The sequence below is a fragment of the Spermophilus citellus genome (assembly GCF_964194105.1).
Source record: "Spermophilus citellus genome assembly, chromosome: 18".
Taxonomy (NCBI): domain Eukaryota; kingdom Metazoa; phylum Chordata; class Mammalia; order Rodentia; family Sciuridae; genus Spermophilus; species Spermophilus citellus.
In genome coordinates, this window is record NC_138200.1 from 35134186 (window position 1) to 35160508 (window position 26323).

Genomic DNA, 26323 nt, shown 5'->3' on the forward strand with positions numbered 1-26323 from the left:
CTCTGATCAATCAAAGGCCTGATCATGACACCATGTTTCTTGCCTTTTCACAGTCTCTTCTTGTACATTTGTTTGAATCATAATTTGTTCAGAATTTCTCACAATCCACAGTGAACCTCACCAGGACAGGGGCACATCTACTTTGCTCATTACTGAATCCCTAGGGCTTCACTCATGCTGGGGGGATAGCAAGTGCTCCATAAATAAATGATGAACAGAAGGAGAAACAAATGAAAGAAACATCATTTTGTCATTTGCTAACTCTTGGTTTTCATAGACTGCTGGGGGGAATCTGGGCACAATTTAGAAAACTTTAATAATCAAGGCATTAAATAAACAACGACTATGTATTTCATTTTTGCTTTTCTTAGTATGGGACTCAATCTCTGGTTGACCCAAGGGAAGGAGTGATAATTAGGAATATTTCCTAAGACATGGAAAGACAAAAAGGTATACATCGGGGCCAGAGTCATTAGACTACAACCTGTACAATACAGGACCCCTAAGTTAGAAAGGCCTCAAAGTTGGCTTAATACTCTGAAATTGCCATCTTGAAATTCTTAATAAATTTGAAAAGGGAGTCCCATTTCTTCATTTTGCACTGGGCCCCCACAAATGCAATGGTTGGCCTGGTGTTCAGATGCAGCTCTTGACATTTAAATATTGAATTGTGCTTCAACTAAATAGATTACAACTCACCCATTGTTTTGGAAGAAGATTCTTTAAATTCCTTTACCCAACTCCTCTATCCCACTGCCTCTTACAAATCAGAAACAAATTTGGTAGACTCACCTTCTAGAATTCTTCTATAGACCACACAAGATAGATTTCCCAGCTATGGAATTATGAGATGCACATTCGAAGTAATGATAGAATGTGGACCCTTCAGTGACAATGGAAAATAGAAAGGAGAGAAGATGTGTTAGGTAAGAGAATGCCGTATACTTTGTTTAAACTCTGAGAAGAGGCCAATTTTCTGGCTGCAATAAACCAGCCTAGGACACATTAAAGTAAAATTGACAAGATTCAATAGCATGAGACCCTCGGGTAGGGTCATCCTGTACTGCTGTGTTCACACACAAAAATTCCCACTGGAGATAAAGGGTGGAGGATGGAGGCAGCACAGAACCCAAATTGCAAGTCATGTACCCTGGCAAGGTGCTGCATCAGCCGTGCGCTGATAACTTCTTGTATCTGCAATTAGCCTGTTCGCAATTGGCGAATGAATGTAGTTCCAACTTGAACACTGACATTTTGCTTTATTTTAAGGAGTAAGAGGAAAGTTAAATACCAAAAATATATGTTGGATTTTTCACTTATTTGTCCATAACCTGAGTGACTTTGCTAAATAGTTTTCAAATAACTAAAAGAATATTCCTTTTGGTTGGGGTTGGTGGTACACACCTGTGATCCCAGATACTTGGTAGGCCGAGACAGGAGGATCCCAAGTTTGAGGCCAGCCCAAACAACTTACTGAGACCCTATCTGAAAATTATAATGGCTGGGGATGTAACTCCATAGTAAAGCACTTGTCTGGCATATATAAGACACTGGATTCAATCCCAGCACTGTGGGAGAGGGGGAAAAAAGAATATTCCTTTTTTCTCCTACTACAATATAGCTGTAGATAATACACACTTGTAAATCTAATCTGCAATCTGCATCTATGTTTCTGTCTTAAGTCTAAGCAATCAACAAAATAATAAATGAAGCCCTGATTTGTAACTCTTACTAATTTCTATAGTGTAAAAACCTCTACCATGGCTGATTTCAAGATATTAACATAACTCCATGAATGCAGAGTTGGGAAAAGAATTAAAGTACAATATACTATTACCACCATATAGACAATTGTGGTAAGAAACATCAGAATAAATAATAGCAAAATAATTAGGAATGATAAATTTTGAACATTACCTTTGTTTTTGAAATAATTTATTTAACTGTACATTTATACAATTTAAATTTTAATAATGTTTAGCAACTAGGCTCTCTGAAATTTTGGTTCCCAGGAACCAGTGTGAACAGGCTCCAGTGAAATGCTGTCACATCCCTTTCAAAAAAGTAGAGGTGACTTTTTCCTAAATCCTCTTCCAATTAAGACATCTTTTTCCCAATTTGCTGATGAGTACTCCATGTGCTAGTACCACCTGTGTGTGCCAATTAGCTTTCCTGTCCCATGTAGTGTAAATGGGAACCAGAAGAAGTCAAAAGTGAGTGACCCCAATGGATTATCCAAGCTGCAAACAATCGGGAATCATGGAAAGATCTTAGAAGGGAGCGTGGTGTCAGCAGAGGAAACATAAGTGCGGCCCAGCAACTTGGGGAACACAGCCAGGCAAAATGAACCAAAGAGCCTCACTTGAAGACATCAACGACAGTAGGACAGGCAGTGACCACCTGGACAAAATCATCACCTGGGAAAGCCCAGGAGCGGAGGACACTGGGCCCAGGAACCCAACTCTTCCTCTGCCAGGCAAAAACTCTGAGACTGTGTCTGTACTGAGCATTGTCTAACAGAATTATTTAATTATTGGATCAAACAAGATATTAAAATGGTAAGCCTCAACATTTACTTTCCCCTCATTAACTGGGAAGGGGAAATGCTGAGGAAGCGCAAAATCTTAGAAACCAAGCAAAGAAACTAGATTTTTCTCTCAATTTTCAGCTGTGGTATGACTTGCCAACCTGGCTTATGTTTATTCACAGGTGTTACTCTTCTCTGTATGGATTTGTTTAGGAAACTAACAGCAGGGAAAAAACTAAACAAAATAAAATTGGAGAAAATGTACACATATGCAAAGGACGAGTTTTAAGAAGGTGAACTGTTCATCTCAATACCACTGCAACTCAGCCACAAATTAACCGGGGCCTCCTTCCAGTTCTACAAGGCCCAACCTCTCCTCCTTAGATTGGTCAGAGGAATTCTCTGGTCCAAGCTTCCTTGGGCAGTCCTTGGAAATTTCCCTGGCCTCTCTACTTCCTCTCAGGAAGAAATTGGAGTTTTGAAGTTAAATTAGTGGCAAGACCTTTCCTGTGGTCAAGATGGAGACAGGGTCATGACTGGGAGTAAACCAGAGAGGAAACAGATGCTTCCAGCCCTGTGTTCTTCCCATCCTAGGGGCAAAGACCATGTTTACAAATTCAGTTTAGACAGGAGCCATTTACTTACAGTGAAACAGTTGCCAACAGGACGGACGGAGGCCACTGGAGCAAAGGTACCTGTGGCAAAGGTGTTCTGGAGGAACGGATTTATTTCCTCATTGTTATTACCATTATCCAGCAGGATCTGGGATCTAAGACCAGAAAGTACCCCAGAGGGCAAGGAATATGCCCAGAACAAGTGGGCAGAAGGACCTGCAAGCCAGGATATGAAGAAGTTTAAAGGATTAGACCTTGTGCTATTAACTATCCCTGCTCTTAATTTATTTCCTTCTGTTAAGTTCCAATACCTGCCAGAGGCCAGTGACTATTCATTTGTTGAATGCTGAGCCCCCACATTCCACTCCCTAGTTTTCTCCTCTGCTTCAAGAAACTAGGAAGTTCCTCCCCACCTGAATCTTCACATTAGTTCCGGTTTGTTTGTTTTTGATTTTTGCATTTTTTTTTTTGAACCTAGGGGTGCTTTTCCACTGAGCTACATCCCCAGCCCTTTCTATTCTTTTATTTTGAGACAGTGTCTCTCTAAGTTGCTAAGGCTGGCCTCAAACTTGGGATCCTCCTGCCTTAGCCTTCTGAGTTGCTAGGATTACAGGCATGTGCTGTTTTGCCTGTCCAATTAGTCCTAATCTTTACCTGGAACAAACATTTTCCTCCAGAACCTTGCAGAATTAGTCCATTCTTTAGTTTTGTTTTTTGTTTTTTTTATTTTTTGGTTGATACCAGGGATTAAACCCAGGGGCACTTAACCACTGAACCACATCCCCAACCCTTTTTATTTTTATTGTGAGACAGGGTCTCACTAGGTTGCTTAGTCTCGTTAAGTTGCTGAGACTGGCTTTGAACCTGCGATTGTCCTGCCTCAATCTTCTGAGCTGCTGGGATTATACACCCGCACCACTGTGCCCAGGAGAACTAGTCCATTCTTATTATTCAGGTCTCAGTTCAAATACTACCTCCTTAAAGCATCCTTTCCAGATCTCCCTATCTAATGCTGGCCCCCTCTTCCTATCACCTTCTGCATATTTTCTATCACATTTCCTTTACTTACCACTTCCTGAAAATTGTCTGGTCAAAGCTTCCTTGGGCAGTCCTTGATTTTTTGGCATATACTTTTTTGGCATATTCATTTTCTGTCTACCTTTCTAGAATGTAAGATATCTGAAGCCAAGACCTTGTCTGTCTTGTTCCCTCTTGTACCCTTGAATCTAGAATCATGCCCAGCCCATAGATGATATTTAATAAATATTTGATGGATAAATTAATGAAGTGCGTGCACAGTCTTGTCAAAGAAGGGGCCAAGAAAGCCACACTGTCACTGAAGATTTCATATGTGGATTCTTGATGCTCTGCCAGGTGGACTGATATATGTTTTCACAGAAATATACAGACAAGATTTAAAGAAGATATTCATTAAGCAAGCAACTTAAATCAGCCATTACCACACCACAGGACATCATACCACACCATACCTTTAAAGTACAGTATGAACTTACATTGTAGGACAGAACACTTACATTGTACTGTTATTGGGGCATGCACAGATATTAAAAGCATTAAGGCAGCAAAATACAACAGACACTAGTATGGCACTATGTATAAACGAGGATGTGTAACCAATGTGATTCTGCAATCTGTACACATGGTAAAAATGGGAGTTCATAACCCACTTGAATCAAATGTATGAAATATGATCTGTCAAGAGCATTGTAATGTTTTGAACAACCAATAAAAAAGCATTAAATATAGTGTTTAAAAAATTGGACACAATTTTTGTAAAATGGTTTTAGAAGTTCATTGTTAGATTTTTTTTCGTGTGTGTGTGTGTGTGTGTGTGTGTGTGTGTGCTGGGAATTGAACCCAGGGCCATCCCCAGCCCTATAAGTCCATTGTTAAAATACCAGGAACCTCAAAGAATGTAGCCCCTTGGTGAAACTCATGATAAAAAGATAAGCTCTTAGGGACTTGGCCAGTGAATACTTTATGTTCATATCACCTCCAGAGTCTGTCATAGGGTAGGGTACATAAGATATTACTTAGTGAATGAATGAAAGAGTTTGGGATCATGCCAGAGAAAAAGCTTTAATCAGGAGCTTCCAAATTCCTGCATCATGTTTCCTCCAAAGCACCTAATATCCCTAACTTTTCCTTTCCTTATTTGTGACAAACAAAGAAATGTGTAGTTCTGTCTGCCCTAAATCAGACTCAGCTGTCTATAGATCTGTCCTCTGGCCAAGAGAAGCCTCAGGGTGGGAACATGTTTAGCTTACACCCTCTACCCCCCTGCAATTACTCCAGGGCCTGGCACCATGCAGTCCCTTTACAAGTGCCTGTTGGTTTGAATGGGCTTTCAACTCCCTCCTGGATTCTGAGAGCATTTCTGGACTTCATATTTGGAGAAGAATTTCCCTCTGAAAACTACAGCAAATCCAAATTAATTCTCAACATGAAGAAGCTCCAAGTAGCCAAATAGGAAACAATTCAAGCAAAGAAATATCTGATGATATTGGATTGCAACCCATAAAATAAGTATGCTTGAGTCCATACTAACATAAGTAATTGAGTAAATAAGCAAATGGGAGAGAAGGAATAGTTCTTTTCTTATAGAATACCATTTAATAAATGTTGAATTAATCACCTCACAAGATACTTGATACTAATTACAAAAAGATAAATAGTAACTCATTGTGAAGAAACCGGGCAGATAACATCTTCATCTAGTCATCAAAATTAAAATCACCATAAGTAACTGTCCTGTTATACACGAGGGAATTGAAAACCCATTCAAACAAGGTTACAATATTATTTTTATGCTATTTGAGTCCGAAACACATGTCATTGATCTATTCATGAGAAATATCATATAAATCCAAATTGAGGAAACTTAGAAGACAAAACAACTGACTGATACCCTTTAAAAGTATCATAGTTTTTAAAAGACGATAAAATAAAACACGATAAAGCTAAGATTGAGGCATTGTCACAATTTAGCGAAGACTTAGGAGATACCATGACAGTGAAGAGTGAGACCGTGGGACTGAACTTTGAACCAGATTCAATTAGGGACAATACTGTGAACACTGGCTCTATCAAAACTGGTTTTGATAAAGAACCGTGATTAGGTAAGAGCACAACAGAGAACACTAAGTGAAAGGTATGTGGAAATTCTTGGCTATAGTTTCGCAACCTTTTTGTAAAGTTAAAGTCCATTCCAATAATAACTTTAAAACACAAGTTTCTAGTATACACAAATCGAACGCAACCATCCTTCCCAGCACACTCTGTGAGCTAGGCTCACTGAGGCGAGGTTCTCAGCAGATTTTTTTCGTGCGCCTCTTTTTGCGTATGTACGATATACAAGCCCCAAACAGAATCTGCGGGAGGCTGCGCGAAGCGGCGGCGTTTGAGCCTGGGGGCGGGCCGTAGCGCAGGGCCGGAAGCGACGGCGCGCTGTCTGCGGGGTTCGGTCGCTGAAGCGCACTAAGCGCAGAGCTGTCCGTCCCGCTCCTTCTGACAGCACCCAGTGGGATCGGCTGTCGCCATGTCATCTGTGAGTCCTATCCAAATCCCCAGACGCCTCCCGCTGCTGCTGACCCACGAAGGCGTGCTGCTGCCCGGCTCCACTATCCGCACCAGCGTGGACACGGCCCGCAACCTGCAGCTGGTGCGGAGCCGGCTGCTCAAGGGCACGTCGCTGCAGAGCACCATCCTGGGTGTCATCCCCAACACACCCGACCCCGCCAGCGACGCGCAAGACCTGCCTCCGCTGCACAGGTAGGCCGGGCGGCCCTGGCTGCAGCGGCGGACGGCGCGGCCTCCTCGCGGACCCGGGCCCGGGCCCGGCTGGCCCCTGAGCGCGGAGCTCCGCTCCGGACGGCCTTTGCTACTTGGTTCAGCCTCTTCAACGCCCGCTCAAGAAAAATGGGGATAACAGATGGCTGCTCAGTGACCGTTAATAAGATAATTCATGAAGTAGTGCCTGACACCTGGCGAAAACTCCATATCACCTGCCACTGTTGTCATTTGATTTGAAACTCTGTCCCTGTCGTCTCCTTCAGTTTCCTAAGCCAGCGCCCTTAACTTTCCAGGCCCCTCCTTTCTTCTTGGGTGCTCTCGCCCTTCTCCCCACCCCCTTCCCTTACCCCTTCTCACCTTTCCCCCCATTCCTTCCTTTCCCCTTTCTCCCTTCGCCCTCTCATATTTGTCTTTTGAGACACTCTAAACTCCACAGGTTTTCATTTTCCTGAATTGCACCATTCAGTCGTTAACTTTTGGGTATTTTTCTACACTCCATGCAACCCTTTTCCTCCTCTCCCAGGACTTTCTTATTTTTTGAGACAGGGTCTCACTAAGTTGCTTAGGGCTTTGCTAAATTACTGAGTCTGGCTTTGAACTTGCCATCTTCCAGAGCCACTGGGATTACAGGCCTGTGCCACTTTTTTCTCTCATATCTTAACATTTTCCTTAGGACCCAAGCTAGATTGCCCTTAGGACCCACTAGATTGCCCTCCACCATGGCCCCAGTTGTGTGACCCTGGGTGAAAGACTTAACCTGTGTCTGTTTCTTCCTCTGTAAATTATAAACTAATAGCAGCTGTCTCTTAGGTGTGTTATGAAGATTAGTTTAAAGCATATATGTATATTGCCTTTTCATCAGGATAGATGGATAGCTATGGTTTCCAGTACTGTACAGTGCATGTGACTAGAGAGCACTTTGTCACAGTTTGCCAGGACCGAGTTTTAGTACTGAAAATCCTGTGTTATAGGGAGCCCCTCAGTCCAGGCAGATCAGGTGGTCAGTCACCCTAAATGTGCTGGGAATATATATACACACCAGATTTGAAAAATCTTAGCATGAATATGTTTTGTTGATTAATAAATATTATATAGATTAAATGTTAGAATGGTAATATTTTGACCATTGGGGGTTAAATAAAATGTTAATATTTTACCAATTCTTACTTTATAATGTGCTTCTAAAATCACATATGTGGTATTTTTATTGGACAGTGCTGGTATATAGTATGCTTGAACCAGATATCTTCAAACTTACCTCCCAGATTCCTACCTCCTATCTTTAACTGAACTTGAGTTTTTTTTCAATTTGGAGATTCACCTTTCCTTGTATTTATCCCTCATTTTCAAATTAAGGGTTCCTAACTGAAGGATTTTTTAGAAGGTTAAAATGTCTTGTTTTTACCCCAAATCTTGGGAACTGTATTGTTTAGAAGAAAGTAGGTTCTCAAAGGAGATTGGTACCTCCTTAACACAACAAAAACCAAAACGACAAAACAAAAAACCCTAAAACAGTTCACATTGTAAAGCCCTGTCAACAGTGAAAAATACTTGGCTCCATTTGATTTGCTTTGATTATTGCCCAAATAGAATTGGACATTTTTCAAGTTTCATTACTCTTAAAAATTTTTTACTTTAGGGGGCTGGGAATATGGCTCAAGTGGTAGCGCACTCGCCTGGCATGCATGAGGCACTGGGTTCAATTCTCAGCACCACATAAAAATAAAAATAAAGTATTAAAAAAATGGTCAAGATAGTAAATTAATTTTTTTTACCTTTAGGTTAATTATCTTAGTTTTGTCTTTTGATTTTGTTTTTGGTACCAGGGATTAAACCCAGAGGTGCCTAACCACTGAGCCACATCCCAGCCCTTTTTCTTTACTTTTTTTTTTTTTTTATTTTGAGACAGGGTCTTGCTAAGTTCAAGAGGCTGAACTCTTGATCTTCTTTCCTCAGCCTCCTGTGCTACTGGGATTACAGGCATGTGCCTGCCTCATTATTCTTTGACAAATTGTATTGGATGCTGGTTTCCCTACATATGACCTCACTCTTTAAATCTATGTTTATTTCTGCCATCATTTTTTGCCTTTGTGCACAGACACTTAGTTTCTTGTTGAGACAAGAATACTCACATTAGATTTTTTGTTTAATTTCTGCTACATATATGTATGGGTTACCTATGGATACACTGAATTTCACAAGTGAAGTCAGTCATATTATGAGTGACTATTTGGTAACATTATTCTGGCAGTTTGGGAACATTTTTAATTTCTTTTATGTAAATCCCTTCAAAAGAACAAAAACTAAATTCTGCCTGAAAGTAATTGCTAGTATTTAGATAATGTTAGTGGCTCGGGAGGCTGAGGCAGGAGGATTACAAGTTTGAGGCCAGGCTCAGCAACTTAGTGAGACTCTGTCTCAAAATAAAAAATAAAAAAAAAAGTCTAGGGATGGGGCCCCGGTGGTTAAATACACTTGGGTTCAATCTCCTATAAAAAAAAAAAAAAAAAGAATAATGCGTAATCTGATTCTTGATGTTTATATTGTCTTTGTTTTAAATGACTAGTAATGTTAAAATTTAGTCATTTAAATTAGAAAACAGACAATGAAAGATCTATAGAAAGGTCAGCATTGTAAGAATCCACCAGACTACCTAGAGTTATCTTAGAAAATGTTTTGATACTTAAAAAGTATGTGTAGAAAGATTGGTCATACATTCCAAAATGTTTTTTTCTTTTGTATGCTGAAATTTGATCCAGGAGTGCTTTGTCCTTGAATTACAGCCCCAGCCCTTTTTAATTTTTTTTTTTTTTACCTTGAGACAGGGTCTTGCTAAGTGGCCCAGGCTATCCTCAAACTTGCGATCCTCCTTCATGAGCCTCCCAAATTGCTGGGGTTAAAGACATGTATCACTGTGCCCAGTGTCTTTTTTCTTTATTATAACTTTTCAAACACTTTCCACTTAAAAAATAAAGCTTAGTAGCATAACTATTGAGTTATCTAACACTAGTCTGTTTCTACACACACACACACCCCTGTCCTTCCCAATTACCTGCTCTTCTAGATGACACACTAGAGAGGAGGTGAAGGGCTCCGCTCCTGCCTCTTGTTTCCTTCACACCATCTAGGGCACTGGCTTCAGTAGTCAAGGAGCAGCAGAAGGAATTTGCTCCCCCTTGTTGCTTGCCACATGGATGTCACCTTCCCAGTGATACTGCCTTTGCCATTTTGAGCAACAGAGTCCCCCTCTGCATGTTAATGTGAGTCATGTTGCTTGACAGGAGCCTTTTAAAGGAAGAGCTTTGCATTACCCCTGCAGGGTAGAACTTGGCTCCTATGCCACCTCAGGATGTCCTGCATTTCTTTACCTAACTGAACTATATTTTTAGTGGCTTCCAAATAACTCATTGTTTTCTATGTGAAAGTGGATAATAACTGAGTACTACCTGTATCCTTTCAGGCATTTAAACATGGTCATTCATTCTTCTGACTTTACATTCAGGTCCATGGTTTTGTTTCCTCAATCCCTGTTTGTTTGTTGGCTTTTTTATTCCTTTGTGAGACCCTTAATTAGTTTCTTTGGTATTTATCTAATAAAATATGAGGCAGATACATGGTTCCATAATTAGGATTAACTCTTTATCCATACATTATTATTTTTGTATCTATTAGCATTCTTAGGAATTTAAGAAATATTATCTGATAATAATAATATTTCAAAATTGAATCATTTACATTAGCAAGTATGCAATGGATAGTTCTACTTAGAATTTCCTGAATCTTCGTTTATTCTTTTTAAGGAAGATCTATCTATAAGTGGCATTTTTCAAATTCACAAGTAAAGTTTTAAGAGAGTGAGAATCAAAAATCCTCTAGCAATATAAACCTCTTCTAGTTTATACAGCTAGAAGGAATGTTCTAGTAGATTCCTGTCTTCTAAGTCATTATTAATAATGATTAATTTTTTCCCCAAATCATCAACTGTTCAAGAAAATAAGTATAGTGTAACATCAAAACAAAACTAAAAAGATGTTTCAGTGTTTCTTTCCCAGAAATGTACAACTCTTCTTTTGTTTCCAGAGCTTTGGTAGAAGTGCTTCTGTTCATTAAGTGCTTTCCAGTATCTTAGCTTTTTAGACAATTTACAAAAAATAAATTATTTATTTTTATACTTATTAGTACATTTCATATTATTCATTGTGGTAAGAAAAGAGTAAAATTTGTCATAAAATCTAATTCAGGTACTCTGTTGCTCTTAAATATCCTTGAAACTGCATAACTGTTTTTCACATTTTTAAATCTCAATTACTCAGTTTTAATAAGGGTTTATATAGTGCAGCCTGCTTTGTAGGGGTGAAAGGAGGTATATAATGAAATAATACTTATGGAAGCCTTTTGTAACTGCAGAGCACTCTAAATCTGTATACTAGTGATTTATTATTCCCAAAATGTGTAGTTTGAAATGTGGATTCACATTGTCTCAATATGTACGGAACTAAACTAGTCTCATTACAGCACTTAGGAGAGTGAAGATTTCAAGAAAAATGCAGGGCTTTAAAGTAAAATAAAAGCAAAAAAACAAAGCCATAGACCAGAGCTTAGATATTTACATGATATCATCATATTGGAAAACCACTTTTTTTCTAGTAGTTCTTAGATTTTCCCACCACTACAGTTGATGGTTTTTAAATATTTTTGGAATTATATAAATCAATTTCCAGATTACACAGACCATATCACTTTAGTCAGATCTTATGTGGACTAAAATTTTGTAATATTTTATACTCTCTGAAGGTCCATTCCAATTAGGAGTTTCAAAAATTCTTTGAACTGCAGCAATATCAGTTTTCTTAGCATATGTGTAGATTTATTACAGAGCCACCACCTAAAGGGAAAGACACCACTCATTTGGATGTATAAATTTGGATCTGTTATCACATATGACCTGATCTGTTATCAAATATGACCTACATTGATTAGGTATGACAGAAGTGTTGCTTTTGTCAGACCTGATAATGTATATATTACAATATGAGAGTAAGGATGTTTAGATGACTAATTTAATGTAAAGACTTGTCTATCAAAAAAGAAAATTAGATTAATTGAACATTTTGTTGGTTTATATGTTTTTATATATAAAACCTGGAGCCAAATAGACACTATAACTTGTCTAAAATTACATTAAACATGGTCATTTTTCACAGTGCCTTTCACCAAAAGATACTGTTTCTAACTATAATTTCACAGGTCATATTTTTCTTTAAAAGGTGTATATTTTAGTCAACTACATGTGCTTTCAAGTAAAAACCCATTACATTTAAAACCTTTTTCTCACTAAGAAGAGAGTCATATAGTGTAAATTCAACTTAATCTCATTTCAGCTTGGAACATCTTCTTTTCACTATTAGCAAAAGCATTTTCTTAGCTTTGTAGGGAAATTGTTTATTTATTTATTTTTACAGTACTGGGGATCAGACCCAGGGCTTTGCACATTATAGGCAAGCACTCTATCACTGAGTCACATCCCTAGCCCAGAAAACTTATTTTTAATGTCATTGTTTATCAGTGACATAGACCAAATAATAAAATTTATCTCCCAGGAGATCTGGATTTGGCTCATCTCCCCCTCTCTGGTTTCTCCTTGGATTCTACTTTGTAAACCCCTGAGGTCAGGGATCTGGTTCTGGTTGCAAAAGTGTACAAACACAATTGTGAACTCTTTCAGCATGGAGCAAACATTGCTGAATATCTGAGTTGATGTCTCATCAGTTTAGGCATTGCTGACTTCCTCAGGCAATCTGACTTGGTTTTTTGAAAATGGGAACTATAACCTGTTGATTAGTCACTGGATAAAAGTAGTAAAATGTAAATAAATCAAAATAATAAATGTCAAATCATTTCAAGTTTTTAAAGTATGTGATTTTTTTCTCTCATCCAATTATCTTCCTAATTATTCAGCTTAAGGTATTGTTAAAATCAGTTTTTATCCCTTGTACATGTGACATGACTGCAAAAATAATAAGGAATAAGGGACATAGTTTAAAATAAGCTGAGTGCCACAAGGAAACCAAAATCTCATAATCTACAAAATGTGTAATTTATGAGTATTTATGTAGGACAGAGCAAATTCACTGATGTATTCACATATTGTATGTGTATGTGATTCAGTATGTTTGAGATAAACAGGTGTAGTATTTTAATATTATCATTTTCCCAGACCTATCATCTCTTTTAGTTTCTTTTCTGAAATTGAATATATCTGAGGAGAGAAATATTTTAATTTGGGATTCAGAAGCGTATTCTGAATGTTGTCTTTATATTTTATATATCTTTGGCTTAGTTTGAGTGTTACTTCCTTTCTGTGAATTAAGTTTACATGTAACTCGGTCACAGTTGTATGTTCTGATAAGGAGCTAAGACTTAAATAAGACTTTTCAACTATTTTAGTGAGAGGATTGCTTGTTAGAACTAGGTAAATACTTTCTTGAGATCTCAGTCTTTAGCTCTCCTCAGTTCGTGACATGGTATGGTCTATAATATTTAGCCCCCACATTTAGGAATTCAGGATTAAGGACATATATGTATTAATTCCCAGAGTGTAGTGGTAGTTTGTAATAAGATAGATATGTAGAAGTTTTATAGATTGATTAAGTAAGATAATTGGACTTTAAAACTGATATTGGAACAGAGATTTCTTACATTGGTTTATACTGTTTGTATTTCATTCTATTTAAAATGTTAATGTTTAGTCTAGTATTGTAGTTGGCACTGTTAATTTAAGCTATATAATTGTCAACTACTCTCTCTCTTAGATTTTTATGCTGAAATAATCCAGGTGTGTGGGAATTCCTACATAATTTTTAGAAGTGGTGCAATCGTAGTTTGTATGCTTTACCCCACAGCTGATTGTAGTGACTTAATAAAGCTCATACCGGATGCTAAATTAGAGACAGAGTTCATTTACACTTCTGATGTTCTTTATTTTTTAATGAATTTCTCAGAATATCTGACACTTTGGGAAGTAAGTTTCCATTTTTCAGAGTGAATATTTGTCATACTGATGTTCTGTGTTTTTCAGGATTGGGACAGCTGCGCTGGCGGTTCAGGTTGTGGGCAGTAACTGGCCCAAGCCCCACTATACGTTGCTGATTACAGGCCTGTGCCGGTTCCAGATTGTCCAGGTCTTAAAAGAGAAGCCATATCCTGTTGCTGAAGTGGAACAGTTGGATCGGCTTGAGGAATTTCCCAATACCTGCAAAACCAGGGAGGAGCTGGGAGAACTCTCAGAACAGTTTTACAAATATGCAGTACAAGTAAGTGGCTTTTATTTTTTTCCTTAAGCCTTTTTTTCTTTGATTTCTTTGCTCTGTAAAGATATGCTAAATCTTTAGGGCAGCATACCTTTAAATGATTTCACATTTTATATCCTAATTTGCTTTTGTCTGGAGCTGTACCTAAATCATTCCAAGATATGTTAGCAAACCTCTTCTAAAGTTTTTCTAGCATATGTCACTAGAGCTTTATTTATAACTTCTAGTATCTTCAAACCAGATAGTTATTAAGCCTAAATATTTAGTGTTAAAATACCACACAAAATGTCTAAATATGTCACTAAAATATCTAGGCACCAAATAATAGAAGTTATATTGCTTCAAAAGTCTAAGTCACACTGTGTCTTTCAGTAACTAGAAGATTAAAACCAAGTTGGACTTATTTCAAGTTTGGTTAAAACTTTGACTAACTAGCATGCTGAGAGGGAAGAATACTTCAAGTATGCATTAAATATTGGGTTCTTTACTTCTATATTTTTAAGTTTTTGGTTAACTTTAGATAGAATAGAAACCTTCTATTCTAATCCTCAATGAACTATAAAATTAAAAATTATAGTCTTTTACTTTTCAATGGATATAATCCATTGACTATAACTGGATCTGTGAGGACCAGGTACTACCTAGGTCTTGATTTTAAACACCATTGATCACTGAAAAGTGTTAGGGTTAGGGTTAGACTTGCAGGGCAAGTCTTCACAGCATAGGTCTTTGTATCTAATATATCTTTTGAAGTGACACCTAGCGTGGTGAACAATAGAAAAATTAATTTGGAGCTGTAACTTCTATGGGAGCTAAAAGAAAGAATATACTCTGAAAAAAGAAACTTAAGTTTCAGCACCAGAGATGTACATGTACTCTTTAGGAATTTAGAGTGGGGGAAATAGAATTTCTCTTCCTTTTCCTGGGTGAGGGTTCCTGGATCTTTGTAATTCTGTTGGACACAGCTTGGGCATAGCTTCATAGTTTTTTTTTTTTTTTCACCTTTACTTCTTTCTACTTTGATCTACAGAAACTTTTTAAACATGTAAAGATTTTTGTAAGAACATTAAAGAAATTTTTAAGTACTTGTATAAATGTTATTGACTTGGGATATCAATTTTATTATTCCTCTTTAGACATTAAGATTGTTTATAATTAGTGCTTCTCTTTCATCCCTTTTGCCATCTACTTTCTATAGGCTTTATCAGTAGTTTCTTCATCAGCCTCCTAACTGATGGCCTCTCATTTTCTTCTATCTTTTTAAAAATAATTTTTATTGGTATATTATAATTATTTCATTTTTTGGTAGCAGGGATTGAACCCAGGGGCACTTAACTTCTGAGCACTGAGCTACATCCCCAGCATTCCCTTTTTTAAGTTGTAGTTGGACATAATACCTTTATAGTGCTGAGGATGGAGCTCAGGGCCTTACATGTGCTCTGCAAGCACTTTACTTCTGAGCTGCAATTCCAACCCCCAGCCCTTTTTTATATTTTATTTAGAGACAGGCTCTCACTGAGTTGCTTAGGGCTTCCATAAGTTGTTGAGGCTTGCTTTGAACTTGAGATCCTTCTGCTTTAGCCTCATGAGCCGCTGGGATTACAGGCAGGTGCTACTCCACCTGGTTATAATTATATTTACTAGAAGAATTCATTGTGATATATTCATACATACACATAGATTGGTCTATTTCATTTCCCCATGCCTCCCTTTTCCTTCCCTACTCCCTCCCCATCCTCCTTCTTTACCGTCTCCTGTTTTCGTAAGGTCTCTTTTCTTTCCTTTTTCTCTCTAGCTTCTGCATGACAGAAAGCATAACAACCCTTCACTTTTTGAGCCTTGCTTATCTCACTAGCATGTTTTCCAGTTCCATCTATTTTCTGCAAATGACAATTTTATTCTTCTTTTTGGCTAAGTAAACCTCCATTGTTTATGTACACCATATTTTCTTTATGCATTTATCTGTTGACAAGACACCTAGATTTGTTCCATAACTTGGCTATTTTGTGATAAATGTGGGCATGCATGTTTTGCTGTAGTGTGCTAACTTTAATTCTTTTGGACAAATTCGAAGGAGTAGTATATCTGTGTCACAGGTGGTTCCATTCCTAGTCTTTTGAGGAACCTCTATATTGATATCCATAATGGTTATATGCCGACCCGCTGGGGCAGCTGAACTTAGGGTCGCTCATGTGAATTTCCAGGGACACCAAATAAAACAGAGACACACACTTTACCTTTAAAAAGCTTCAGGACGGCTCTTCCGCTCTCAGCCTCAAGCTCCCCAAAAGAGAGAGCAAGGGATAGTTATGAGGGGCTAGAGAGAGAGAGCGAGAGAGCACTCGCCCACGAGCACATTGGGAAGTAGGCTTTTATTGGGGGGACCCTCCTTCTTGGAAAGTTTCATCCAAAAAAGGTAAGAAGGGACAGAGTTACAACATGTGAGTGTAATTTGACCCAAGGGCTATAGGGCAAGGCCAGCATCTGAAGACGTGTCCTCAGGCAGTGTCCAAGTCACTGCAAGATGTAGTGATGGTCAAAGCCTCTCTACTCCGGGATGGAAGACGTGAATCATTCAGAGTGGCTTCCCACATATTCCCCCTTCTTTCTTTGAAAAGCAAGTTATGGGTCATTATTTTGAGTCTGGAATCCTTGTTTTGAAGGCTCGCCATCCTACAATTACAATACAAGAGAGAATTAGTAGCAAAGAGAACAATACAAGGATAGACCATGTAGAATGTTTAAGAACGTTTCCAGGGTTAAAGCCCTTCGATTCTTTAAGTATCTGATTAACTAAAGAAATAGGATCTAAAATATCAATCTTTTTTGTATATCTTGAATATGATGATGGAGCTCCAAAAGATTCAAGCTGTTATTGTTATTATTTTGCCAAATACCCAATATGCCAGGTTTCTGTTCGCAACTAAAAGGCTCAGGGGTCACTCCAGGGGAACTGGAGACACAAATACCTTTCTCTTTGGGTTGCTGTGACGGCTCCTCTGCCCTAAGGGTCCGCAGGAAGAGAGGGAAAGAGCACTCGCTGACCCCTTTTATTGAGGATAAGCTATTCAAATGAGGCAAGGGGTCAGGTTTCAAGGGGCTGAATCTATCTTCATGATGTCCGCTATCAGCAGGTTGACTGACATTTAGGTAGGCCACACCCAAGGGCACAGTAAGAGAAGGGGACACACACAAGGCACTTCCATGGAACATTCTATCCTAAACAGGGCAAGAGGTTATATTACAAAGGAACAGGTGAGCATAGCTCCACCCATGGGGCTGTAGGAAGCCTCGGCCCAGGCATGAAGACAGTCACTTGAACCTTAGAAGAGCTAGAAGAGTGGGGCAGTCTAGCAGCAGACTGACACATCGCCCAGCAGGAGAATTAACTCAGTCATGTGGGAGGTTGGTCTCCCACACCAATAAATGGTTTTTAATCTTCTCCCAGTCCCACTGGGAGACATTGTATTTGGCAGCAGTAACACACACATACTTATAGTTAGCATGACATTTAAGTCTTTCCTTGAATTTCAAAGCTGAAAGTTCATTACCATATTTATGACAGTATCCTCTAAGGCATTTAGCTTAGTCTCAATCCTTTCATGTGTCTATTTGATTATGAAGAGTCTTGGAAGTATTCTGAGATGACTGGTTTGTTATGAGAAAGTCCCATTTTAATAACTGATCTGATCTAAGGTTTTGAGTCTCTGGTAACAGTACGATTAGTTGGTCTAGGTCTCCCAATTGCTGTCTTTTCCTCAAATGACCCTTTTAGACAGCTAGTATGCTTATTCTGGGACCAACACAAAGGTAATTGGGTGCTATAGCCAGAATAATTAAATCCAGTCACATGGTTGGAAGTAATATGTCTATAAATCCTCCCATCATATATGAGTCATTAGTAAATACCCAGATGGATTCTCCAGTCCACACTACTGAGTGTACTTGAGGTGGATCTGGAAAATATGTCCTGTAAGTTTCTCCCTGATTCCCTTTTACCTGACGGCTCAATAGATCTCAGCCTGTTTGGTGCAATAAACAGTCCAGTGAGATCTCCAAAGGAGATAATCACCCTTGGAAAGGCAAGCCTTTGCCATTGAAATCCAGTCTTTGAGAGGTCAAGGCTTGTGGCATAACAAATCAAGCAGGCTTTGCACAAAGGGTGAGTTTGGACCATAGGTACCGCAAGCAGTTTTGAGCTCCTTTAGAGTCTTAAAGGGAACTGCAGCATGCATGTGTACATGCTGATTTTGTTCATTAATCTACTCAAAGACTGGTAAAAGCTGAAAACCTGTAATGTCCTCCCCTCGCCTGCACTCCTCTAAGGCCACATTGTAGGGACTTAAGCATGGCGACCGCCAGTTCAGAGTAATTATTATCCCATTCTCCCAGGGAGAGTGGCCAAATTTAGATGGCGGGTGCTGGGCCAGCTAGATATAATTTAGTAAAACCCTCCTCCAGGTTTTCCTCACCTTCTGACTGAGTCCCCTCAGATTGTGACTCTTTTTCGTTTGTATCTTTCTGTCCATCTTGTTCCTCTCCAGTTTGAATCTGCCTCACCAAATCCGATGGGAGATAGTTTCCTTTCTGGAACATGCCCCTTGGTGCTCCTCTAAGCTCCTGGTTCTGACCCGCTCAGTGGAGACTAAACTTTTGATTTCAGGTTTTGCCCCTGTGTTTTCGAGCTGTAGACTGAGCAAAAATTGACTCCGTCCTCAGTCCTGTCTCAGAAAGAGAGAACTTCTTGGAAGCAGTCTTGGGCCGTTTCTCCTGCTCCAAACTTCTAACAGCTCTCTGAAGCCCTTTCAGCAGGTCCTTGGTGGACCATTGGTTCTGTTCTAGATCACCAAAAAGGCACATTTCTAAAGCAGTCCAGACCTTCTGAACATTCTCTATTGTACTTTTAGACAACTTGGCAGAGAGGTAGCCTTTATATAATTTTCTACCTAGTTTCTCCCAAGTACGTAAATCCCGTGAGTCTTGCTGACAAAGTGGGCACACCTCACTAACTGTTTTCAGGAGCTGAGCTAGCTGGGCCCTTCTGACTTGTTTTCTTCTCTGGTTGATTATTGTCTCTAAATTGTTAAATACATTGCTTTATCTGAAGACATGGAATTGCCCATGATAATTCTTTGACGTTCCTGGCTCTGAATGTCTGCTTCCTCTGTGATCCCCAAAGAATCACGGTTCACTAAATTTCTATAGGGCTCTCTCTCAATCAACCTGGAAATTCACACACCCACCCCAGCAGTCCCTGTTTCTGGGCACCACGTGCTACTCCGGACCCACGGAGGCAGCTGAACTTAAGGTTGCTCCTTTGAATTTCCAGGGACACCAAATAAAACACAGACACACGCTTTACCTTTAAACAAGCTTCAGGATGGCTCCTCCGCTCTCAGCCTCAAGCTCCCCAAATGGGAGAGCAAGGAATAGTCACGAGAGGATGGAGAGAGAGAGAGAGCAAGCAAGAGAGTGTGGCATGCACGCACACATGCGTGACCACATTCAGAAATCGGCTTTTATTGGGGGAACCCTACTTAGAAAATTTCATCCAAAAAAGATAAGAAGGGATGGAGTTACAAGGGACATGTGAGTGTAATTCAACCCAAAGGCTGTAGGGTGACATCTGCATCTGAAGAGCATCCTCAAACTTCCGGGACCAGGGCATTGTCCAGGTCACTACAAGATGTAGTGATGGTCAAAGCCTCTCCACTCTGGGATAGAAAACGTGAATCATTCAGAGTGGCTAGTTTTTAATACCACTAACAGAGTATAAGTGTTCCTTTACCCTGTACCCTCATCAGTTTTAAATTTTTGTATTTTTAATGATTGGCATTCTAACTGGAGTAAGATGAAATCTCAGTGTAGTTTTGATTTGTATTTCCCTGATTGCTAAAGATGTTGGACATTTTTTCATATATTTGTTGGATCATATATTCTTCGAATAGTGATAATTTAACTTCTTCCTTTGCTATTTGTATCCTTTTTATTTGCTTCTCTTGCCTTATCGCTTTGGCTAAACTTTCAAGTACTGGTTAATCCCTGTCTTCTTCCTGATTTCAAAGGAAATGCTTTAAGTTTTTTTCCATTTGATATTATCTTACCTTTGGGTTTTTCATATAGAACCTTTATGATGTCAAGGTAAGTTCCTTCTATTCCTAATTTCTTTGTTGTTTTTTACATAATTGGGTGTTATATTTTGTCAAAGGCTTTTTCTGCATCTTTTGAGATGATCATGTCTATTTGTCCTTGATTCTGTTTATGTGATGAATTATATCTATTGATTTACATATGTTGAACCATCCTTGCATCCCTGGAATGAAACCAACTTGGTCATAATGTACTGTCTTCCTAACACATTTTTCATATGAATTACTAATATTTTTAAAGGTTTTTGTATCTGTGTTTATCAGGGTATTGGTCTATAGTTTTCTTTCTGTGATATTTCCTTATCTAGTTTTGGTATCAGGGTGTTACTGGCTTCATAGAATGATTTTGGGAGTGCCTCCCAAGTGACCTTCTTTGTCTCTTCCTGCCGCAGTCTGGCTGGGCACGAATAACCGAGCCGCCACAAAGCCTTGTAGGTTCAAACAGCAACTACTTATTTCAACTCTCACCGGCACGCTTTTCCGCCAACGCCACCCATGTGGCCCTTCCAGCAAACCCCCACACCGGAAATCCCTCCTCCGGCACTTCCCCAACCAATGGGAACTCTCTGGGAATCCCCACGAGAACTCTAAAGTAGTGCAAGAACTCCAAAGTAGCAGGGGCCGAGGCAGCAAGAGCCGCCCCATTGCCCGACAGTAAAGGTCAAATATACAATACAATCAATCCAGCATCACAGCAATTATATATAGCTTAACTCAAATCATCATCTCAATGGTTCGCTGGCGTCACCTTTCAAACATTCCCACTGGCAAATGCCAGGCGTCATTCTGACTGGCCGTGGCTCTCAACATCTCCCCCCTTCTGTTTAATTAAACAACAAGCAATGTGGCTTAGGGACCGTGCCTGTTAGGTTGTCCAATACTACATATGGTTCTTACCCATCATCGGATGAGCTGACCTCAAGGCGTTAGCCTCCTGTCTTAGGTTGGTACCACTGCAATTGGATCTTACCCATCACTGACTACTGGTCCAGCATACAGCCATACTTGTGGATAGGCCTATGCACCAGTGTGTGGGGGGGTGAGGTTCTTTGCCTTACCTCTGTTGGCCCCCAAATTTGGCCTTTGTCAGTGGGGGTGTGAGGTCCTTTGCCTCACCTCTGTTGGCCCCCATATTTGGCCTTGGTGCCAGTGGGGGGGGGGTGAGGTTCTTTGCCTCACCTCTGTTGGCCCCCAAGTTTGGCCTTGGTGTCAGTGGGGGGGTGAGGTTCTTTGCCTCACCTCTGTTGGCCCCCAAATTTGGCTTTGGTGCCAGTGGGGAGGTGAGGTTCTTTGCCTCGCCTCTGTTGGCCCCCAAATTTGGCCTTGATGCCAGCAGAAGGGAGGAGGATACAAAATGCCACGACACCAAGCCAAATGATGGCTCTTTTTGGAAAAATTGTACCACGGGTGACACCATCAGCAAAGATACTCCAGCACTACCACAATTCGCTGCACCAACAGATAGTTCACAATGCATACAAGTGATACATAGTCCAGGCAAGTTCTGCAAGCAGTTCAAAGCAGAGGAATCTATTAATATGTTCATTTCCTCCCAAAGTAAATCGACTTCTTGATTGAGCATCACTTGTTGAGTTACATTATTCATTGATGCATCAGTTTATACAGTTTTTTGTGATAGCTATCGCAGAAGCTGTAGTTTGCTTTTATCTTTGTCTTCACCAGCACTGGGATGAAGATAGGAATTCTGGCAATGATGGCTAAAAAAAAATTATGTAACATTCAGCAGGAACTAAAAGAAAGAAATTTTCTAAACAATTTAGTATCCTGAATAGAATTAGATATAATGAAAAGGAAAGGTGAAAGTAAACAAACAGATCTGTTAACCTCCTTATTTGTTCACATATTAAAACAATCCTCAACAGCTGTTTACCCAATTTAAATTAAACCATATAAATCCCGTGAATAAAAAAAATATTTGGATCCATTTTTCCATGAGCGCTCCTCATATATGATATATGGACATACGCAATACAGACATACAACACAAAACACAAGTGTGCACACATAACATACAACACATAAGACAACACAAGACACAAGTGTGCACACATAACATACAACACATAAGACAACACAAGACACAAGTGTGCACACATAACATACAACACATAAGACAATAGTAAAGGCCTTGTAGCTTTACACAGGTGAAATCTCCATTGCAATGTTTAAAAACTCCACAGTTGATCAAAAATAGAACTTATCAGAAAAACATTAACCTAGGTCTGTATGAGATCAAAATATAAAATAGAACGTCATGATGTGGGAAAAGGCAATAATAAAATAGATATTGAAAAAGACATCCTGGTTACCACCTGGGTTTGACTCTTCTTTGGATATCCCATCCTTTTTCTTGTAACTTGCATAATGGGTCTGAAGGTATTCCCACAAGCAAGCCCCAAAGTTTTTTACATTTGAAATAGGCTTCAATGGTGTTCATTATTCATTAGCCTCCAGGTGTGGGAAAACCACTGTTGCAGATGTAAGAATAGCCAAGCTGGAGCTCTGGATATCAGCTGTTATGGATTTGAGTCAAATCATCTTCTTTTTGGTCTGTAGAAGTCGCTTTGGTTAGTCTCTCTGGAATCCAAATCGGCTGCTGTTCTCCCTGTGAAAACGGACAAACAGAACCCCGACTCCAGAAAATCACTGGGTCAGGACCTTTCCATTGTCCTGTTAAAATATCCTTCCAAAATACCTTAGGCTTATGTACATTTTTTGGACACATATGCCTTTCTGCAGCACTAAGTCCTGATGAATCCAAATTTAAAAAGTTTAGAGTAAAAAGGGTTATTTTAAGTTTATCTGTGGGAGATATATACCCCTTTCCAATTCCCTCTTTTTGCTTTAATAAGTACATTTTAATAGTTTGATGAGCTCTTTCAATTATGCCTTGTCTCTGTGGATTGTATGGGATTCCTGTTATATGAGTAATGCCAAATGATGAGCAAAATTGTTTAAAAGAGGTAGAAGTATAACCAGGACCATTATCTGTTTTTAACTGTTTTGGAACGCCCACAGTGGCAAAATTTTGTAAGCAATGAGCTATAATATCTTTAGTTTTTTCTCCGGCATGAAGGGAGCCCATCAAAAATCCAGAAGAAGTATCAACTATAACATGCAAATATTTTAATTTTCCAAATTCTGGCAAGTGTGACGTCCATGTGCCAAGTATGGTTAGGTATCAGTCCTCTAGGATTGACTCCAAGATTAACTTGTGGTTAAAAGGTCACACAATTTTGACATTGTTTTATTATTTGTCTAGCTTGTTCCTTAGTTATTTTAAAACGCTTTTGTAAAGTATTAGCATTGACATGGAACCTTTTGTGAAAATTTATAGCTTCTTCTATTGTAGAGAAAATATGTATGTCATGTGTAGTTCTATCTGCTAAATCATTGCCCAAACTAAGGGCTCCAGGCAATCCTGTATGTGCCCTGATATGTCCTATAAAGAATGGATCTTTTCTGTCCCAGATTAGACTTTGTATAGTGGAAAACAAAGAGAAAACAGTAGAGGAAGGAGAAATCCTACCAGCATCTTCAAGGGATACTATAGCATTAAATATATACTGACTATCAGAAAATAAATTAAATACAGAATCTTTAAACATCACAAAAGCTTGTAATACTGCATTAAGCTCTACCTTTTAAGCTGATTGTTTGGGTACTAAAAATGTAAAAGTTTGATCAGGGGTAACTACTGCTGCTGTACCATTATTTGACCCATCAGTGAATATATTTGGAGCATTCCTGATAGGTGTTTTTCTTGTCATTTTTGGAAAAACTACAGGATGCAAAGACCAAAAAGACAACAAAGGATTAGATGGTAAGTGATTATCAAATCAGACATTAGATTTACACATGATTATTGCCCAAGTATTTAACTCATTAGTTAACTCATCAATTTGATCCATAGTATATGGAGTAATAATTTTATTGGGAGAAATTCCAAAGACTCCCTTTGCTGCTTTTAGTCCTTTGAGTATTAATTGTCCTACAGCCTCAGGATACCTAGTAAGAATAGTGTTAGGAGAATAAGGTAAATGTATCCACAATAATGGACCTTCTTCCCAAAATACTCCTGTAGGAATATTTTTTGTTGGTATTACAATAAATAATAAAGGCAAACTTATATCAATTCTATCCAAATGCATATTTTCCATATATGTTTCAATAATTTTTAATGCCTTTCTTGCTTCAGGTGTTAACATGCGGGGTGAATTTGGATCTGATGGACCCTTTAGGATATCAAATAAAGGTCCCAACTCTCCTGTTGGTATGCCTAGATAAGGCCTTATTCAATTTATGTCTCCTAATAACTTTTGAAAGTCGTTAAGTGATTTGAGTTGATCTACTCGTATCTGAATTTTTGGTGGATGGACCAGGGTTTAGGATAATAGAATTCCTAAATAATTAATTGGAAAATTTAATTGTGCTTTATCTATTGCTATCTCTAGATTATAATTTTTTAATAGATTTGTAAGTGTGGCATAACATTCTAGCAATGTGTTTTTATCTTTATGTGCTGATAATACATCATCCATATAGTGAAATATTTGTAGTTCAGGATTTTGATTTCTATGTGGCTGGATTGCGTTGTTAACATAAATTTGACACATAGTTGGGCTGTTAGCCATCCCTTGAGGGAGTAATTTCCATTCATATCTCTGATCGGGACCTTCATGGTTTAGTGCAGGGCTCGTAAATGCAAAATGTGGACTATCCTCAGGATGAATTGGAATTGAAAAAAAAACAATCTTTAATATCTATAGCTAAAGCATACCAGGTTTTTGGCAAAGCAGACAATTGAGGAATCCCCAATTGAGCAGGTGCCATAATAACCATCTCATTATTTATGGCTCTTAAATCTTGCAATTTGTCAGGGGCCACTGAGGAACCATACTGGTCTTTCTGATTTCCAAGTAATCTTTATTGTCTCAGTGACCCCTTCTGAAAACCCAATCCATGTCTATTTATTCCTTGATCTATTTGAATTGGTGCTGCTATACTTTGTTCTTGTTCTCCTAATCTTTTTTCTTTCTTAAAACCTTGTATAGCCCTAATAGTGGGCACATTTGGATTGATGTTATTTGTTAATGTCAAACCTAATTGATCTAGGACATCTCATCCCCATAAATTTATAGGAAGATGATCCAATACATATGGCTGTATAGTTCCTTCACATCCTTCAGGATCCTTCCAATCTAATACCATTGCACTTCTATGGGGATTAGTCGCCGCTCCTAGGCCTTGAAGCATTTGAGTGGCTTGTTGTAATGGCCAATGTTTTGGCCATTCTTGACAAGATATGATGCTAAGGTCTACACCTGTATCAAGTAGCCCATTAAATTCATGTCCTTGAATATTTAGTTTTAGCATGGGGCAAGAATCTAAATTTAAAGACAGCATAGCCCAATCTACACCTGTGGAGCCTAATCCCCTGGAACCTCTTTGTACAGTACGGCTGGAAAATTTATCATGCAGGCTGGATATTATTAATAACTGTGCTATTCTATCTCCTGGTGAAATTACTGATATTACCCCTTAAAGAACTGGCTATAATTTTTATTTAACCTTCATAATTAGGATCAATTACCCCAGGACTTATCATAAGTCCTTTTAGTGTAGAAGAACTGTGTTCCAATAATAAGCCTACTGTTCCTTGGAGAAGAGGTCCTTTTACTCCTGTGGGAATGATTTGAACTCCTATCTCTGGAGTTAGTACTGCTCTGGCGGAGGCGCAGATGTCCAACCCTGCGCTCCCTCTGGTTTGTCAGATGAGGAATCTAATGGATAATGTTTCCTGGGCACTACTCTGATGGTGTTGCTGGGTTCCTCCATTGCCCTGTATATTTGTGGTTGTGGGCCCTGGAGTATTGGGCCCCCCGTCCG

The 26323-nt window shown here is 39.0% G+C and overlaps 1 protein-coding gene across 1 annotated transcript in view; it reads left to right on the plus strand.

Annotated features, from left to right (window-relative positions):
• Positions 1–6559: 6559 nt before the first annotated feature.
• The window catches only part of LONP2 (lon peptidase 2, peroxisomal), a 120205-nt gene continuing 100441 nt past the window's right edge, over positions 6560–26323 (plus strand). Inside the window, exons 1-2 of the mRNA XM_081273096.1 lie at positions 6560–6933; positions 14033–14267. Coding sequence (XP_081129222.1) covers positions 6701–6933; positions 14033–14267 — 468 coding nt within the window. The 5' untranslated portion in view covers positions 6560–6700. The remainder of the gene's footprint in view (positions 6934–14032; positions 14268–26323) is intronic.